The 20,101-nt window shown below is 38.4% G+C and overlaps 1 protein-coding gene across 10 annotated transcripts in view; it reads right to left on the reverse strand.

The window, feature by feature from the left end:
* The window catches only part of Large1 (LARGE xylosyl- and glucuronyltransferase 1), a 385,957-nt gene that overhangs the window by 185,157 nt on the left and 180,699 nt on the right, over nucleotides 1–20,101 (reverse strand). For 9 of the 10 annotated variants that reach the window (XM_021218836.2, XM_021218837.2, XM_029531875.1 and 6 more), the window contains one exon: nucleotides 13,813–13,895. In XM_021218836.2, coding sequence (XP_021074495.1) covers nucleotides 13,813–13,895 — 83 coding nt within the window. Of the gene's footprint in view, nucleotides 1–13,812; nucleotides 13,896–15,466; nucleotides 15,605–20,101 lie in introns of those variants that run through there. The other variant, XM_029531876.1, reaches the window with a different exon arrangement.

The following is a 20,101-nucleotide window of genomic DNA, read 5'->3' on the forward strand; positions in this document are numbered from 1 at the left end:
GAAAATTCAGGGGTCCTTTGTAGTTTGAATATAAATTGTCCTCCATTTGACTTAGGTACTTGAATACTTGATCTCCAGATTTTGGTACTGTTTGGGTAGGTAGCAGAACCTTTAGAGGATTAAGATTTTGCTGAACTAAGTGAGAGAGAGAGAGAGTAAGTCTGAGGTTTTATGGCTTAAGCTCACTTCCTGTTCATGTTTCACTTCCTTCACTGCAGAGATGGACTGATCGGCTTTGTGTTTCTGCCTTCCTCTTTATGATGAAATGTATACCCTTGAGTTACAAGCTATAATAAACCATTTCTTTCTTAGAAATTTCTTAGGTTGATTTTGTTGGGAAATTTTCTTACAACAAAAGAGATAAGTGACAATTCTGAAAATTGGTACTAGAAGAAAGCTTGTAATGTACTTGAACTGTAATCTAGAATAAATCCTTCATTAAATTGTTCTCTCTCAAGTTTTTTGTTGAAACAAAAAAGTAATGCATACAGAAAAAAATGAAAATGAGTTTTAAATCCAGTTCTGGCTCCTCCTGCAGCATTTGCTTGAATCTGATAAATGATGACAACCAGCTTACCACTATCTTAGAAAAAAGTTATCTTCTAGTAAAGACAAACTAGGCTCATTCCTGTTTATGATTAAACCTGTTTCTCAAAAATTGAGCTATAACCAAAAATTGTTCATTAATGTCTGTTCCAGGAAACAATAAGAATTCCTTGGTTTCACTTGATTATTATGACATAAAATTATCTTGCTATGACTACCTGTTGTTACAACTACCATGTTATGATCATCTTGCAAACATCTTTGTTTTAGGACACACAATTCTGCTTTTGTAACCTATTTTGCCTACCAAATCCCCTATTTGGAAACCCCCTACTGCTGATCTATAAAAACCTTTTTTCCTCATGTCTAATGTTGATCTCTTGATTCTCACCTTTAGGGAGAGACAGGGCATGTACTACAAAAAACAAAAACAAACAAACAAACAAAAAAAAAGGCTAATTAATTAACTGACTTTTAGAATTATTTTGATTTGGGTTGGTAGTCTTTCTCCTCAAATCTTTGGGATTAGCAATAAATACAATTTACCCACCCTTCCCAGCAAAAAACAGCCCCATCCATCCTCTACAAATCTGCTACATATACTCTCTACTTGGCGGTTCCAAGTTGGATCTCAGGAGATAAATGCACTGGCTTTGACTTATCCTAGTTCTGTAAAAAACTAATGGTGAACCTTGGGAAGATCCATCTCTAAGAGTCAGTTTTGAGGCTTTTAAGATTGTTTGATTATTATTAGTTCTATATCACTCAATCTATCTATCTATCATCTATATCAATTGGTCTCAAGTATATCAAGCAAATAAAACATATTAGAAGTACTTGGTTAATGATAGCTATCATGATCACACCTAACCTTTGGTGATATCCCATCACTATTTTAATTCTTTCTCAGTGATTATGTCCTCATTCAACATATATTTCATTCTACAAGTCCAATATTCTCTCTAAAATGATCTCTTTATTCTCTGTTCACTTTATGATATGCAAAGATCACACTCTGACATTGAGCTAACAAGAATTTTAATGATCTCACTATCATTCTCATGTCTCTATATTACCATACGATCATCTCCTGTTCTTTCTACAAAATAAGCTCCACGGTCATAAACTCAGGGCACTGTTCTTTAGACATCCTACCAAAACCAGCCCCCCCCCACTCCCCACCCCCGGCTCCATCTCAGGTTCCTGTTTGGTTCCATCCTCAAAGTTAGCAATGCTAGTCTCTGATACAGCTATGCATTCTCCCTCTGGTATAAGTTGAGCTGTCTGAAGGAAAGCTTTTATATTTCCAGTCACTGGTCTGGTTTACTTTCACTGCCTTGGTTGGGCTTGGAAACTGCATGTTCGACTGCAGCTCCAAAAACGTATTCTGCTCTTCTGCATACTCTTACCTCTTCTTGGACCTTTCCAACTTTGCTGGAATCTTTGCCTTCTGCCTTGTTCTCCAAAGTTAGTATGATGAACACGGAAGCCACTCATGGTTATAAGAACCCCCCTATACCCTACTGTATTAAGACTGGACTTTGGGAGCTCCATTTTGTTAATGATCTCCAGAATTTTTTCACAGTTCCTATCTTATGCAAAGAATTGCCTTGTCTTTGTTTAATGAAAACATAAGTAGACCAACAAAGACCAAGATGACCCAAACACCACCACAATTTGAAAAGTAAGTGGAAATTAAGTAGAGAAGCATTTTGAAGGAAATGGAGGAGGGACTTCTTCAACAATAGCTAGTATAACTAGTTTATGAAACTAGGGTTTAGTTGTTCTGCTTAGGCAGTCAAGGGAAGGCCCCATGGTGGATCATGAAGAACACAAGGCAATATAAAGCCTGCATTTGTAATAAATATTAAATATGAGTCTATTCTATACTTGGAAAATTTGTATTTAAAACAAGGAATTAAAATCTATTTATCTATCCCAACTTGTAGGAGGTTTTAGTTTGTTTGTTTGTCCACCCCACTCCCCAAATCTTTCAATGTAACTACCCCCAAAACATGAGAAAATCATTGCTTACACAAAGGCCCAGGGCTTCATTCTAGGAATTTCATGGCCTGAAACAGTAGCCCTTTTACCCTTGAAGCCCTGACTCCTTTCCCCTTCATCATTCATTCTTCATGTACCAGTATTTTTATGAATGGCCAAATGACTAAAACTGTGAGGTAGGAGTTCAGCCGATAGGGAAAAACAGAGTTACCACCCAAATTAGAATAAATATCAAGTACACTTCTTGTCAATGTGCTTGCTCTTTGGGGCACACACTCTGGATCAAGTGTTAGCATTCTGTCTAACCCCCAGAGTTACCTGGCTGCAGCCTGGTAGGCCTGACCCTCTATAAAAGGGGCTGCTTGCCCCCTCCTCTCTCTTTTGTTCTCCTTCATCACTCTTGCCACCTTGAGCTCTTCCCTTCCTCCTTCCCTTTCCCATTATATTCCACTGTGCTCCAGGTGTTCATGACCTGCCTCTACTTCTCTACTCTCTACCTCTCTGCCTCTTCTATCCTCTTAATTCCCCTCCCCATGCCCCAAATTAACTATATTCTATAATATAACATCCTGTGGCTAGTCCCTCCAAGGGAAAGGATGCCTCAGCATGGGCCTGCTAAAACATCCTGTTCCCCCATACCTTACCACACACATTCCATAGAACATATTCTCTCTATCTTTTTATAAACATATCATCAAGACTATAGTTTTGCCTTGTCCAGATACTTCATTTGAAATGGTGGTGTATTTCTTTGTGACTCCAAACTTATTTCTTACAGAAGGAAGAGTAACTCTGCTTCTATGGACAGAAATTGTATAGGGTATGTGAACTCCTTACAGGTTTAGGCCTTCAGTTACTATAAATGCTCAGTCTCAAGAAAGGCTACTTCAAAGTCCATCTAGCTGCTGCGGTAACTGGGGCAGAACAGCAAGTTTTGCTTCCCTGCTGTCAGGAGTTCTTAATCCTTTTTCCTTAATAAATGTACATTTGTTCTGCTCAGCCTTGGCCTGGCTTCCCATTATGTCCTTATACATCTTAGGCATGAGAAAAGGAACTCTGACAACACTGGCTTAGAGTACCTTTGGTGAAAACTGTCTGATCTTCCCAGATCCCCAAGTTGAGTTAAAATAGTCAAGAAAGACTATGCTATTCTCACAAATCACACACATCGCTCAGATTTGGCATCAAAACAAGAAAGAGAAGGGAGCATGGATAAACAAGACTTCACTGAATTAAAGCAAACAAACAAACAAACAAAACAAGACAAAAAATGGTTGCCCCTGCTCACTACAATGTGGAAGGTACAGAGGTCACTTGCAGATACAAAGGAAGGTTCCTTCAGGAGTTTGATCATCCTAGCACCCTAACCTCAGCACCCTAAAGCCCAGGGTCACATGGAATAATTATGTGCTGCTGAAGCTGAAAAAAATAAGGAAAGAAGGAAGGAAAATAAATAGAACTTTTGTGCTTGGAATGACAAACAGTGAAAACCATTACTCAAGAGTAGGAGAAAAATATCTGCAAGTGAGTAACTGATGAGGGATTTGTGAGAATGATAAAGATCATTTACAACACAAAAGAAAAAAGACAAGTAAGCCAATTAAAAGTCCTGGAGAGGATCTGAATAGCCATTTTTCAGGAAAGATTTACAAATGGTCAATAAGCACATGAAAAGACACTCAATCCCATTAATCTGCAAGGAAATGCAAAATGTAAAAGCACAATGGGATTGCTCTGCATACTCATTAACATGCTTAAAATTTAAAAAAAAAAAAAAAAAAAACTAACAACAGCTTGGCTGAGGAGGATTCTGAGCCAGGAACCACTACTGATGAAATTTAGAAAATTATAAAAAAAAAAAATAAGATGAAATGAAATGAAATGAAAATTAGCACAGAAATATCATTTCTGAGCTGCTCAGCAAATTCCTCTCCTAGTGACAAACAAAAAAGTCAAAAGACGTGTGTGTGTGTGTGTGTGTGTGTGTGTGTGTGTGTGTGTGTGCGCACATGCACGCGCATATGTGATCTACAAAGTAACTCTCCCCTGATATACAAAAGGCAACCCTACTTAAATTCAGTGGACTAAAAAGAGAAAAAGACACAGTGATCAGTTGGTTTTTGCTTTTGCTGGTGTTTTTGATTTTAAGCTGCAGAATTCAGCGAGCTAGTAGTGTAAAGAGTGGTCTCTATCTCTATGTGGAAGCATGTCCTAGTCTCCTTTCTTAGAAGTTAGGGTTAAACAGTCAAACAGGTCACGGACCTAGCTAGGGTAGAAAGTCTATGAGTGGATTCATCTTAAGATAATGTTATTTTCCTCCCCAAATTTGTGTCTTCTAATACAGTCCTTATGACCTGCCATTTGGTTCGGTTTGACTGGGTCCTTCTGCTAGAAATCAGGAGCGATCCCATGCTTCCCTCAGGAACTCAGTGCAAGAAAATACAGTATCACCAGTTGTAGCTATACAGAATCCTTTAAAAGGTTCCCATCAACACAGGCTGCTGTCTAGCTCATCTGTCTGTCTGCATGTTATGCTCAGAGACAGTCCTTCTGTTCCCCTTCCCTTGAGAGTTGTTGCATGGTATGATGTCTGTAGTATTCCTTGACTCTAATCTTCTTCTAGTGGTGGTGCTGGGTATGCTTTTAAACTAGCTAATGCTTTGAACTTTCTTATGGTTTTTCAAAATCTCCACTCTTGAGAAATGGCTTTCCAGAGGTATCAAGATGAACACCAAACCATCCTATACTAACTAGGATCCTACCCTAGGCAGCAGCAAGATTTAGAGCTTGCTTGTCCTGAAGCTTTCCTCCAACAAAGAAAGACAATGTCAGACCAATTTCCCTATGAATATCTATGCAAAAATACTCAATAAAATCCTCCCAAACTGAATCCAAGAACACATCAAAACGATCATCCATCATGACCAAGTAGGCTTCATCCCACGGATGCAGGGATGGTTTAATATACGGAAATCCATCAATGTAATCCACCATATAAACAAACTTAAAGACAAAAATCACATAATCATCTCGTTAGATGTTGAGAAAGCATTCGACAAAATCAAACACCCATTTGTGATAAAAGTCTTGGAAAGATCAGGAATTCAAGGCCCATACCTAACAATAATAAAAGCAATATAAAGCAGACCAGTAACCAACATCAAAGTAATTGGAGAGAAACTGGAAGCAATCCAACTAAAATCAGGGACTAGACAATGCTGCCGACTTTCTCTCTACCTATTCAATATTGTACTTGAATTTCTAGCCAGAGCAATTCAACAACAAAAGAAGATCAAGGGGGTACAAATTGGAAAGGAAGAAGTCAAGATATCACTATTTGCAGATGATATGATAGTATTCATAAGTGACCCTAAAAATTCTACCAGAGAACTCCTAAGCCTGATAAACAGCTTCAGTGCAGTAGCTGGATAAAATTAACTCAAACAAATCAATGGCCTTTCTCTACACAAAGGATAAACTGGCTGAGAAAGAAATTAGGGAAACAATACCCTTCACAATAGTCACAAAAAATATAAAATACCCTGCTGTGACTCTAACTAAGGAAGTGAAAGATCTGTATGACAAGAACTTCAAGTCTCTGAAGAAAGAAATTGAAGAAGATCTCAAAAGATGGAAAGATCTCCCATGCTCATGGATTGGCAGGATTAATATAGTAAAAGTGGCTATCCTGCTGAAAGCAATCTACAGATTCAGTGCAATCCCCATCAAAATTCCTACTCAATTCTTCACTGAATTAGAAAGGGCAATTTGCAAATTCAACTGAATAATAAAAATCCCAGGAAAGCAAAAACTATTCTCAAGAATAAAAGAAACTCTGGGGGAATCACCATGCCTGAACTCAAGCTATATTACAGAGATTTGTGATAAAAAACTGCATGGTACTGTTACAGTGATAGACAGGTAGATCAACGGAACAGAAATGAAGACCCAGAAATGAACCCACACACCTATGGTTACTTGATCTTTGACAAAGGAGCTAAAACCATCCAGTGGAAAAAAGACAGCATTTCAACAAATGGTGCTGACACAACTGGCAGTTAGCATGTACAAGAATGTGAATTGATCCATTCTTATCTCCTTGTGCAAAACTCAAGTCTAAGTGGATCAAAGAACTCCACATAAAATCAGAGACACTGAAATACATAGAGGAGAAAGTGGGCAAAACTCTCGAAGAAATGAGCACAGGGGAAAAATTCCTTATCAGAACAGCAATGGCCTGTGTTGTAAGATCAACAATCATCAACAATCGACAAACAGGACCTCACAAAATTACAAAGCTTCTGTAGGGCAAAAGATACTGTGAATAAGACAAAAAATACTCATTAAAATTCTCTCAAACTGAATCCAAGAACACATCAAAATGATCATCCATCATGACCAAGTAGGCTTCATCCCAGGAGTCCAGGAATGGTGTAATGTATGGAAATCCACCAATGGAATCCACTATATAAACAAACTCAAGACAAAAATGACATGATCATCTCCTTAGATGCTGAGACGGCATTTGACAAGATCTAACACACATTCACAATAAAAATCTTGGAAAGAGCAGGAATTCAAGGTCCATACCTAAACATAATAAAAGCAATCTACAGCAAATGAGTAGCCAACATCAAACTAAATGGAAAGAAACTTGAAGCAGTCCCACTAAAATCAGGGCCTAGACAAGGCTGCNCACTTTCTCACTACCTATTCAATATAGTACTCAAAGTCCTAGTCAGAGCAATTTGACAACAAAAGGAAATCAAGGGGATACAAATTGGAAAAGAAGAAGTCAAAGTATCACTATTGGCAGATGATATGATAGTATATATAAGTGACCCTAAAAATTCCTCCAGAGAACTCCTAAACCTGATAAACAGCTTTAGTACAGTAGCTGGATATAAAATTAACTCAAACAAATCAGTGGCCTTTGTCTACACAAAGGATAAACGGGCTGAGAAAGAAATTAGGGAAACAACACCCTTCACAATAGTCACAAATGATATAAAATATCTTGGTATGACTCTAACTAAGGAAGTAAAAGACTGTATGATAAGAACTTCAAGTCTCTGAAGAAAGAATTGAAGAAGATCTCAGAAGATGGAAAGATCTCCAATGCTCATGGATTGGCAGGATGAATATAGTAAAAATGTCCACCTTGCCGAAAGCACTCTCCAGATTCAATTCAATCACCAGCAAAATTCCAACTCAATGAATTCATGAAATTATTAGGCAAATGGATGGATCTGGAGGATAATGTGCTGAGTGAGATAACCCAGTTACAAAAGAATTCACATGATATGCACTCACTGAGAAGTGGATATTAGCCCAGAAACTTAGAATACTCAAGATACAATTTGCAAAACACATGAAATTCAAGAAGAAGGAAGACCAAATTGTGGATACTTCGTTCCTCCTTAGAATGGGGAATAAATTATCCATGGAAGGAGTTACAGATACAAAGTTTGGAGCTGAGAAGGAAGGAAGGACCATCCAGAGACTGCCTCACACGGGATCCATCCCATATATAATCACCAAACCCAGACACTATTTCATATGCAAGAAAGATTTTGTTGACAGGACCCTAATATAGCTATCTCTTGTGAGGCTATGCCAGTGCCTGGCAAATACAGAAGTAGATACTCATAGTCATCTATTGGACGGAACACAGAGCCCCTAAAGAAGGAGGTAGAGAAAGTAACTAAGGAGCTAAAGGGGTTGGCAACCTTATAGGAGGATCAACAATGTGAACTAACCACTATCCCACAGAACTGTGTCTCTAGCTGCAGAGGATGGCCTAGTTGGCCATCAATGGGTGGAGAGGCCCTTAGTCTTGAGAAGGTCATATGCCCCAGTATAGGGGAATGCCAGGGCCAGGAAAAATGAGTGGGTAGGTTGGGGAGCACAGCAGGGGGAGCATATAGGGGACTTTCAGGATAATATTTGAAATGTAAATGAAGAAAATTAGTTTTATAATAGTATCATATCTAAGCTAGATTTTTTTTTAAGCCAGTCACTAGTTATAAATATTTTTGGAAAAGGACAGCCTAAGACCAATGGGACCTGTTGCTAGAGAGGTGGCATGGTTTATATCCTAATACCCAGTAGCCTTATTTGTCTGAATATCAATATCTTCCTGGAAGCAAGGGAATATTCCATCTCCAGCAGATCTTGAAGACTACACTTTTAATGAGCAATACTTCCACTGCCTCTGTTTCCTTAATTGCTCTCACCTTCAAGATCAGAATACAATGAATAGAACAGTGCAGAAAGTAAAGATTAAGTCATTGCTTTTCTGCTCCCTCTCCTTATCTTGCCAGAAAAGTACCAAGGCTCTCAAAAGGAAACCCAAGGTCTGCTTTCATTACAATACACAAGGCTATAAAAGCTGTGATAATGTTTATTTATTAAGTTCACAATGCAACAGCAATTTTAGGAAAAGAAAAGAATCAGTGATAGCAGCAGCAGCAGCAGCAGCAGCAGCAGCAGCAGCAGCCCTCAGTGAATCATTGACACTTATGACTATTTCAGGAGATTCCCAGTAGCAGGGATCTGGATTCAGTGCATCCATGAATTGAAGGAGGCTAAATAGCCACTATTTTATGGGGAAAATAAGGGAGAACTTAATTAACATTTTTATAAGATAATGGAGAAGAAGGCACCTTTCTAGAAGAATCAAGAGGCCACATGGAATAGATAAAGCCTCATGAATTCTAAAGGTTGGTAGAAACAAATCTAGAACTAATGGATTAGTTTCTACTCAGTAGTCACTTAAGCTCTCTGGGCTTGGGTTTTTCTAGAGTTATAGGGATGGTAAAATTTACTGTACTGGGTAAGAGAAATTCAGCTTCAATAGTCCACATGAAGCTCAACATATGAAGAAAAAGATTATTTCCCTAGTACCTCTACAGATATCTATGTGCTCAAAGGCATCTGTCCTTTGCAATACTGTCCTAAGTTTTACTAGTAATACAGATTTAAAAGCTTTAAATTTAAATCCTTCTATGCATGCAAGATTCAGAATCTTACAAGAACAAATTGACAGGGGAGAAAATGATGATAGGCATTACAACGATGATAACAATGATAACAATGTCTACACCTCCACCAAAAGTGGTGATGGTAATGATATTAAAGTCAAGAAACTCCTTGTTACTTGTAGATAGTAAAGCAAGCAGACTGGACTTAAACTAGGGTTCATCTCTTGAACATGAAATCTTGACCAATGGCTTAGCTATCTTGGTTCTCAGTTGTACTATCTATGAAATAGGGCTTAGCAATGGTACCCTTCTATAGCAGGCACAGAAAAACTGGAAATTTTAGTATCCTGACAACATTTACAACAGAATTTGGAACACAGTAGGGGACATTTGATGAACAAGGAAACAGAGGAATCTTTCTGCATATTTTAAGCAGGGATCTATGGCTGGGTAGGAGCAAAGGAACAGAGACAATGTTCAAAGATGTATACTGATTGTCTGGAAGCACAGCCCCATAGGGTTAAGGCAAAAGCAAAACCAAAAAGAAATGTTGGCCCACTTGATATGGTCACATTCTATGCTCCCTTTCCAACCCAAGCTGCTTCTTTTACAATGACTATACACAAGATTTCAAAAGGCTTTGATTATACCTGATGCTATATTTGGAATTAATGTGTGTGTGTGTGTGTGTGTGTGTGTGTGTGTGTATGTGTGTGTGTGTATACACGTATCAACAATTCATTAAAAAAGTTACCAGGTTCAAGAGAGCAAAGAGGATGCTATGGAAGGGTTTGAAGGAGATTGTAATATAAGCTACATGGAAGGGATTATGTTATAATCTCAAAAGTAAAATAAAAAAGGGTTTATGTCATCCTTTTAAGTCACAAATCCTTCAGTGGTCATGTAGGATGAGGGTCTTCAGCATATATTCTGAAATTACTTTCCAGAAGGTTGGATAATATTCAGTTCCATACTGTTATTTAACTGTGCATGTAAGTCTCTTACTATCTTTTAACATATAGCATGTCCACTGTCACCAAGCATATTGCAGAAGTAAAATTGATTTGACATAACAAAGAAAGCCTTAAATGAAAAATCTATTGAAACTCTTGTCTGGAAAATAAATCTAATTACTGTAATTAACAGGGAAAGCCAAAAGAAACATCCTAAACCATGATTATCCTATTATTATTAACATTAGGAAGGTACTTCATTTGTCAAATATCATCCTTAACCACAACTATTGTATTGTTAACATCAGGAAGGTACTTTGCTTGTCAATGAATTTGATAATCATGTCTTCAGCAATCCCCATAATGTACTTGGGAGGAAAGAAAGCTATTTTTAGCTGGACTTTCTCACCTAAAAGTCTTTCAATTATCCTTTTGTTTTAATATCCAAACTCACTATCAATAGCAAATCAATCCACAGACATTCTCATTTATATAATGTGAGGAGGGGACTCCAATGGTTATCCTGATCAGGAGAGCCAAGCATTCATTGTCATGATGCAGACTTCATGTTCATAACTCACACTAGTAATGATCTCTCTCCCAGATGTGCATGCCTCCGTGGAAGGATGATATGCTTTCCAAAAGCTGCTAATAAAACTGCTACCATCAATTTATAAGCTGTGTAGTGATAGCAACAGGATGGAAACTTTTGCAAAAACAAGCAACAAACCCCAGAAAATGGGGATCTTTGAGACCTAAAAATTTATCACAATTGAGAAACAGAAAAAAAAAATATTATCTTCACTCATACAACCTCCCTTTCCTGAAATAAGAGGCTTTGGGATTCTATCTGTTGGGGACTCTCTAGTCCTGAACAAAAGGAATAATGGCATGGCTAAGAATTTCCAATCTGGCTGATGTACAGTCTTCATAGTGTCTGCATGCAAGCAGCAATGAGAATGTAGGGTCGCAAAAGTTGGAAACTACATAGTGAATATAGTCATGGAATAAAAGACATTTGGCTTCACATAAGAAGATTCAGCCAATTTCTACCTGACATTCCTATAATATCTTAACTGAAACTATTTAACTATTCATAGTTTCAATGGGTCAGAAGAAGGAGAAAGATTTGCCAGCCTTTGTTCCTAATTAATATTGTTATATTTTAGTTTGTTATTCATGTTCTCCATCCCATCTTTGATGCTAGAAGATATGAAATGTGATCTTTGGTCAATAGGCCAGCTGACTGAAGCTACATAAAGGGACCAGTATAAAAGATATGCCTGGAAGGTCAGTAATGAATAAACATTATGACATAGGAAGTCACTTTGGGATTGATCTGATTCACAAAAAGTTAACAGACAAAGCAAAGGTTTAAAATAACTTGTTGAAGCCCTCTTGCTGCTACAGGGACATGAATGTGAATATAAATTCAGTCTAGATTTGTATCTTATGTAATTTTTTAAAAATCTTCAGGTTTTTTACTAAAGCCCTCCCCCCAGGAGCACTTGGTAAACCAATGAATATTCACTGGTTAGAATTTTTCTTAATATGAGGGATACAGAGATATAATACATAGTCTGTATCAAAAAGGTCCATATTTCTGCTACAGAAGCAATTGTCGATAGATACATGGTGATCAGCATAATACGTATGACAAGAAGATAAGCAGGGATTTGTGGACTGCAGAATAGAAGATTGAACACATACTGAGGGTTAAAACAAGGCTTCCTGTTAGAAGGAGTACATGTGTGAAATTTTATAATGTAAGAAGGCAATTGATGGCTTGAGACTAGAATGGGAAGACAGAGCAGGAGGACAAAGGACGGAGAGTAGGAAGGACAAACAGGCCATAGTGCCAAGTCATGAAGTCACCGAAGAGACTAGAGATAAGAAAACACTATAAAGAGCAGTATTGACTCCTAGTGGTGTGACATCTGGGATAATGAAATTCTAACTTAGCTAAGAACATCCTGGATACATAAAACTTACAAGATCAGAGATTCCTGTCTGAAATACCATTCTGGAGTCAGAGAGGATAGATATAAAGAACAGAAAATTGAAGACCAAAACAGGTATGTCCAGGTTAGTGACCTGTGGGCCTAAACTAAATAGAAAGCAAAGAGAAGACCTGACATATCCCTAAGAGGGAATGCTGCATGGTGCTAAATAAAGAAAGGATGGCTGGGAGACTGAGGTAGAAGGTGGGAGAAAGATACATCCACATTTTTTCAGTGTTGGTAGGTCTGAGTGGAGAATTCATGTGAGTGATTATATTGTGTTCTCTATTCAAATGAATGGAGAACTTCTCAGCAGTGTACCTTCTGCTAAGAATGTTCAGGATTCTGACTCATATGTGTCTGTCTATATTATGGGTTACAACTGTACATGAACTTTATTAAAATCCCTGATAAGCAATCAGAGAAGAACCAGGGATAGGCTAGATGTACAGACTCAATTCTAGATGTGAACTTAAGTATGTCTAGGTAATAAACATGATCATCCAAAGGAAGGCAGAAAGGTCCGTGAAAATGCAGAAGCATAGAGAAGAGGTAAATGATATATGTATCTCTATTTCCCAGAAGCCGAGAACTAACCTTCTGACTGGTCTCATGGAGACTGACAAGGTCTACCAATAATTGCTAGGGAAGTTCATTTTAACCTATCATAAAGAAGGATTTCTGACAGTCAGAAGTACCCAGAAATGGGACAAGTCAATCTGGGAATTAGTTTATGTTTTTTTTGGTGCCATACCACACTAACACACACTAGGGATAACTGGAACCACAAATTCATTTTGCCACAGTTCTACAAAATCGAAGTCTAAGGTATCTGAAATCAAGTTCCTTGGCTACCTATCTTTACAGTCTTGTTTCTGAATGTATCTGTCCCAATCTTACATTTTTAACACTAGTAACATTGGATTAGGGTCCATCACAGTGTGCCTACTTTAACTTAATCTTCTGTTTTTTAAAACTATATCAACAGACCTATTTCAAAGAGCCAAGTACAAAATAATGCCAACAAAAATGTAAAAAAAAAAAAAAAAAAAAAAAATCTAGAGAGCATGGGGTAGTAGAAATAAAAGTGTCTAACTTGAGATGTCCTTGAAGGCTCTTGTAGTTCTGAAAGCTGGTAATGCTGAACCCCTGCTATTAAGCATTGTTAATCTAATATACTTCCTCATATTTTAGATAAAGATTACATTTTCATGACAGTCTGAATAATGAGTAAAAACGCACAGTCTTACATAACCTTCCCCAAGGTAGCATGCAGGTTTTCAGGGACACAACTGCCAACACAATACAAGCAAAGACCCATCTTACCTATGAAAGAGGACAGATTTCACCAGGGTGACAACGTCCCTGCTGGCATTGTATCCGGCACAGACGATGGCCACATGGATGGTCTAAAAGGAAAGGCACAGAGAGTGAACAGTCATATAGACAGAAGCAGGCTATTCTGTATTTGTAGGCCCGCAGGAAAGAAATATCATCTAAATTTCCTGTTGGGATTATAGGACCCTGCCTACAACAGCCATTGAAAAGAACCTGAGACACTTTTACTAGTCTTTTAAATTGGTTTTGGGGGGTTATCATCATTTGGAGGCCATTAACACTATCTTCAATTACATTTTAGAGATGGGATAAATGGTGATTAGTTCAAATAGGTAAACAGTGAGTACCCTGCCCCCAAGCCTGGAGACAATGGCAACTGGCAAAAGAGAAGAAATTTGCTCAAATCGGCCAATCATCCGAGTTTTCTGTGAAGTTATAGTTCAGAGTGTGAACTGTTCTTCTGAAATGGCTTAGGGTAAGGTCTTAGGGAAAGAATGCAAACAGGCCAATGAGCAGCTCAAGGCCCAAACTACAATACCACTCTAGGAATTAAAGGGCAGAATTGAGAGGGGCACTACCCGTCGTCTCACTTAAGCTGTTAGCAATAGTGTCCACAAACATGAGCCGTGACCCTGTCTTTAACCCCAAGTGACTATGGGAAATCTTGAGGGGTCGGCCAATAACTGCAACATAAGGCATGAGTATCGGTTATGTTTGGTTGTTGTGCTAAAACACTTGACTAAAGTAATATCCATGAAGAAAGGTGTATTTTGGATTATGGTTTAAGATCCCTCATTAGTAGAGCAAGCATGAAGCTTGTTGCTTATATCTTGGAGAATCAAAAAGCAGCTGTGTTGATATCGTCTTTCAACTTTCACTCAGCTTGGACCTGTAGTCCATGGAATGAATCTACTCACATTAAAGGTAGGTCTTTGCTTCTCAGTTATTTCTCTCCAAAAACGACCTCAAAGACACACCCAGAGGTGTACTGTCCAGTGATTCTAAACTGAGTCAAGTAGATGATGGAGATTAACCACAATAAATTCAAGTACCAACTAGGCATCCAAATTTACTTCATTTTTAAATAAAAAAATTCCACGTCTGGTGCTCAAAGCCTCATGGCCATGTCAGAATGCAAAATACATTTATTTCACATTTACAATTGATATGTCATAACATTTTCATTATTGTTCAAAACTTCAGAGTAAAGTTTTTTCTGAGATTCAAGTCAATTTCTTAACTGTGGTGACCTATAAAATCAGAAAATGACTCAGACTCTTCTCATATAAAACAGCATAGTAAATGTTCTCATTTGAAAAGGGAAAAATGAAAGAAAGCCAAGGACAAACTAGACTACAGCAGGAATAAAACCAATCACAGCAAACAACAAAGCCTGGAGTTCTTGTAAAGCAATGGGTGGGAGTCCTAAAGACATTACTGAGGTCCCACCACCAATCTAGTACTATTCTCTTTGGCAAACTACCTCTACTTCATACCTGCAGGTTTTCTTGGGGGTACATATCTGAGTAGTGGAATTGCTCCATACCCTAGGGTCACTACAACAATAAAGGATTCAACTTCACAGATTTATACCGAGCTCTACTGGATATTCCCTACAAGAATATACCCAGAAAAACATTACCTCAAATAAGTAGCTTTCTAAAGCCTTTATGCAAGTCCTCCTGACCAATTCTTGAAATTTGCAGGTATAGAAATGTTCTGTCATTGAATTAAAAATGACAAAGAAAAAAAGTCTTACTATACTTTTGAAGTTGTCAGTCAGGCTTGCACATATAGGTTGGCTGAGTTAAACACTTTTTTTAAATTATTTTTAAATGGGGTGGGGTGATGACAGAGGAGGGGAGAAAGAAACAAGAGGAAAACTGGGAAGGAAAAGGAATACCCCCCGCCCCCTCCCCCTCTCTCTCTCCCTCCCTCCCTCCTTCCCCCTTCCCTCTGTCCCTCCCTCCCTCTCTGATCTTGCATCTAGCCCACTCACACATACCAAGGCTAACCATCATGTCTCTACCCCATCATCAACTCTCTCTTAACTTACTACAGTGTACAGACATTATTTTCTATTTTCAGCACATGTTGAACAAGACTGAGAATGAATGTTCTAATATAGGACAACTTTAATAAGAAATCCCTACCTGTACACTCTGTCCCTCTTCCTGAAGCACAGGTTTCTTTGAATAAAAACACATTTCTACCAATCTGTCCTACAAGCATTGCAGAATGGTCTCTCTTCCACATTAAATTGATGAGTTGTTGTTTTGACAGATAAAGTATTAGTCTCTTTCTCTGTTGCTATCATAATATAACCAAGCAAATTAAATTTAAGGAACGATTGGTTCATTTGTCTCTCAATTTCAGGTTAAAGTCTATCACTGTAGGAAAATCAAGACTGCAGAATTTTGATAGAACTAGTCACATTATATCCAAAGTCAAGCACACAGAACAATGAAATAATAGAAGCTCTGTGCTAGTGCTCTGACCCTCTCCATGTTTGTACAGTCCTGAATCTCAAGTGAAGAAAATGGTGTTGTCAACACTGGTCAGGCTTTCTTACATTAAGTACAGCAATCAAAACAATTACTCACAGACCTAAACTGAGGCCCTTCTCAGTTGAGTCTAGATTGTGTGAATTTAAAAATTAAAATTAACCATCACAATGGATCTTCTTCTGATAGCCCACGCTGTCACATCATGACTCTGGCATACCCCTATCCTGGGCAGTCCTTCTAGAAGTTCTTCCTCGACCCTGCTCAGTCTGTTAGATGCTGTGTACAATGACTTCTGGGCAATAGGAATTCTTTACCACGATATTTGGTGGCAGCCTCAATTCATTCCCATAACATCTCTGATTCCAATTACATTAAATCATCCTGTCCATTCCCACCAACACAGTAATAGAAATAGGACTCAGCTTCTTCAGATCATTACTGTCTCATGTAAATCAATTGTAATGTGGTTGTCATACATCTATAGAATTTTTATAGTTGCCTACCACAATACCTAATTTCTCTGCTGTGAAGAGCCTACTTCGCCTGACACCCTACCATGACCATCCCTGCCTCATCATACCCAACCTCCATTGATGTTCATCTAAACCACACTTTTATTCTGTTCCCAGCCACTTCCTCAATATCATCGTACCAAAGATACAATTCCCAGTTGTTGTACCAAAGTGCCACAAAAGATTAAAAGAAAGACAAGACACTAATAGCAAGTACAATAAGAGCTGGCATCATACATTATCACAAACTTAAATTTCACAGCTGTGGGAGTCAGTTACAGTTTTAAATTTTGCATCACAAGGATAGGAAACTCACACTTGGGGAGTAATATGGTTTGAATGTGAACTTCCCACTCCCCATCCTGCATCAGTCTCCTATGTTTGGTTAGTTGATATCCAGCTGGTAGCACTGTTTCAGAAAGCTGTGTGAACTATACAAAGTGGAGTTCAAATGGAGGAAGTAGATTGGTAGAGGGTTGATTTGCTGTTATGGGCCAGCTCTGTTTCTGGTCTAAGTTCTCTCTTTTCTGGATGCCTGTAAGGAGATCACTCATATTCCAACTGCCTTAGCAATGAGCTATTCTCACAGATATGTGTTCCCTAGCATAAATGACTATATCTTCTAAAGTTCGAAGGCAAAAGCCAAGCAAGCAAGCAAACAAACAAACAAACAAGCAAAATGCCCACACTTTTCTTCTCTTCAATTGTTTGTATCGGGTATTTTGTCAAAGTGCCAAGAAAAGTACCTAATATAGGGAGTTGGGAATTAAACTGCGGAACAGAGATGTTGACAACATACTAGAAATAACTCTAAGTTCCTGAAACATACACTGCGTACCTGAGCAGTGTCTCTTAACCAGTCTCTGATGCCCAGGATTTTCACAAGTTCTTTAAGATACTACTTAGTGTTAGGAATGTTACTGACTTGTAGGTAGAGCTAGGGATGCTGCTTACACAAGAGCCTTCACCTCATCTGAATCACTCTAAGATAAATTATACTTTTGTTAAGAGGCTTGGGAGATAACTCAGCGGATAAAGCACTTACTGGCAATGGGAGGACCAGAATTCCTACCTTCAGAATCTATGCAATTGCCAAGCAGAAGAGGCCATATAGAGGAGAATCCTAGAAACACTTGGAAAAAGGGCACCTCAATTAAGAAAATGCCTCCATAAGATTGATCTGTGGGCAAGTCTGTGAGTGATTTTCTTGATTAATGACAGATTTGTGTGGAATCATTAGGTGTGGAGCCACCCTTAGGTGTATGGTCCTGGACAGCATAGTAAAACAAACTGAGCAGGCCAAGGGTGAAAAGCTAGTAAGCAGAGCTCGTCATTTGGCTTCTGCCTCCAGGTGTCTACCTTGCTTGAGTTTTAGCCATGGTTGGACTGCACACAGAGTAAACCCTTCTTCCTCAACATTCTTTCAGTCATGGTGATTTATCACAGCTAGAGAAACCCTAATGTGCTCTTGTGAGCGTGCACGCGCGTGCGCGCGCACACACACACACACACACACACACACACACACACACACACACACACTGATCTTCATTGAAAAAGAAAAGAAAAGGCATTCCTGTCAAAAAATTGTATCTTTAGAAGGAAGGTGTAGGGTAGACGAATTCAGAGCCTTCCAGATCTTCCAGCTACCCCAGCTGAGTAACTTATGCATTTCATAATTTCTGCATCTGTAAAATGAAGGCATCATCATCACTTATCTCTAGATAATATCTCTCCCCATCATCAGAATGAAAGATGGCAGGGAAGATGTAAGAGCCACCATGTCAATCATGAAAAGAATGAATGAAAAAAACACTTGTATGTGAGGACACAGATATCCGAAGATGAAGAGGAGGCAGAAAACACATAGAATCTGGATCTCTGAATACCAAATATTTAAACATGTGGCCTCTGAGATATCAAACTTACTCTTAGTTCCAAGGTTCAGGGAATTAAAAAAAAAAAAAGAAAGAAAAGAAAAAACATTAAATATAAGTTCAAGCATACATACTCTTAAATATTTTACATAATTTTTCTAATCTCTTCTCTTTCAACCAATACACCTTTCACTATGAATAAATTCATCATCTGGAGCCAGAGCAGCAAAGAGTAGCTACATAAGAAAGGAGGAAATAAGCCGGGCGTGGTGGTGCACACCTTTAATCCCAGTACTTGGGAGGCAGAGGCAGGTGGCTTTCTGAGTTCAAGGCCAGCCTGGTCTACAAAGTGAGTTCCAGGACAGCCAGGGATATACAGAGAAACCAAAAAAAANAAAACAAAAAAAACAAAAAAAACAAACAAACAAACAAACAAACAAAAAAACAAAAACAACAACAAAAAAACAAACAAACAAAAAAGGAGGAAATAAGCATCATAACATATATTCTTGGAAGGGTTTTTACTTGATCCACATTTTTGTAATGCTCTAAATGCAACAAAGGTAGTGGTTTAGTGGCTGCAGGAGAATAGAGAGAGGAGGGGACAGGAAACAGACTTATTGGCATGTTAACTAAGTTTTGATATTAGGACATTAGGGTTTGCAAGATTCTCATTGTAGTGGATTAAAGACCCCCTCAGTGACTGACAGGAAATAGTACTAAAGATTGGCCTGATTATGGGATGGATCCCCGGGTGGGGTAGTATCTGGATGGTCCATCCTTTCTTCTTAGCTCCAAACTTTGTCTCTGTAACTCCTTCCATGGGTATTTTGTTCCCTAATCTAAAGAGGAATGAAGTATTCACATTCCTTCCTTCTTCTTGATTTTCTGGATAGGGGACTTTTGGGATAGCATTTGAACTGTAAATGAAGAAAATATCTAATAAAAAAATGAAAAAAAAAATCGGCCTGAATATTAGGTCATGTGGCCACAGGCCCTTTTGTACAAACCTTCCTCTGTATCCTTGTAGTGACTGCTGTATTAAGACTTTTCTTAAGCACCAAGTATGACTGGAGGGCAGATGGTGTTCTTGTTTGCCCTGCTGTATTAAGTCTTTTCTTTAGCACCAAGTATGACTGGAGGGCAGATGGTGTTCCTGTTTACCCTTCTGAACTTTTTCACTGCCCAGCCTCAACTTGTTCTGTGCCTTTCAGGACCAGAACTTCTAGATCAAATAAACTGTAGGGTTAAAAATAATAATAAGCTGCCTAAGATACCCAAGAGAAGAAGTGGGGTCTGTGAGAACATGAACTTTTCACCCTCCCTTGCTGAACCATGGTTCCCGGAGCAGTCCTGTACGAAAAGTTTCCTGGAACAACCA

Source organism: Mus pahari, chromosome 19 (assembly GCF_900095145.1).
Source record: "Mus pahari chromosome 19, PAHARI_EIJ_v1.1, whole genome shotgun sequence".
Classification (NCBI taxonomy): Eukaryota; Metazoa; Chordata; class Mammalia; order Rodentia; family Muridae; genus Mus; species Mus pahari.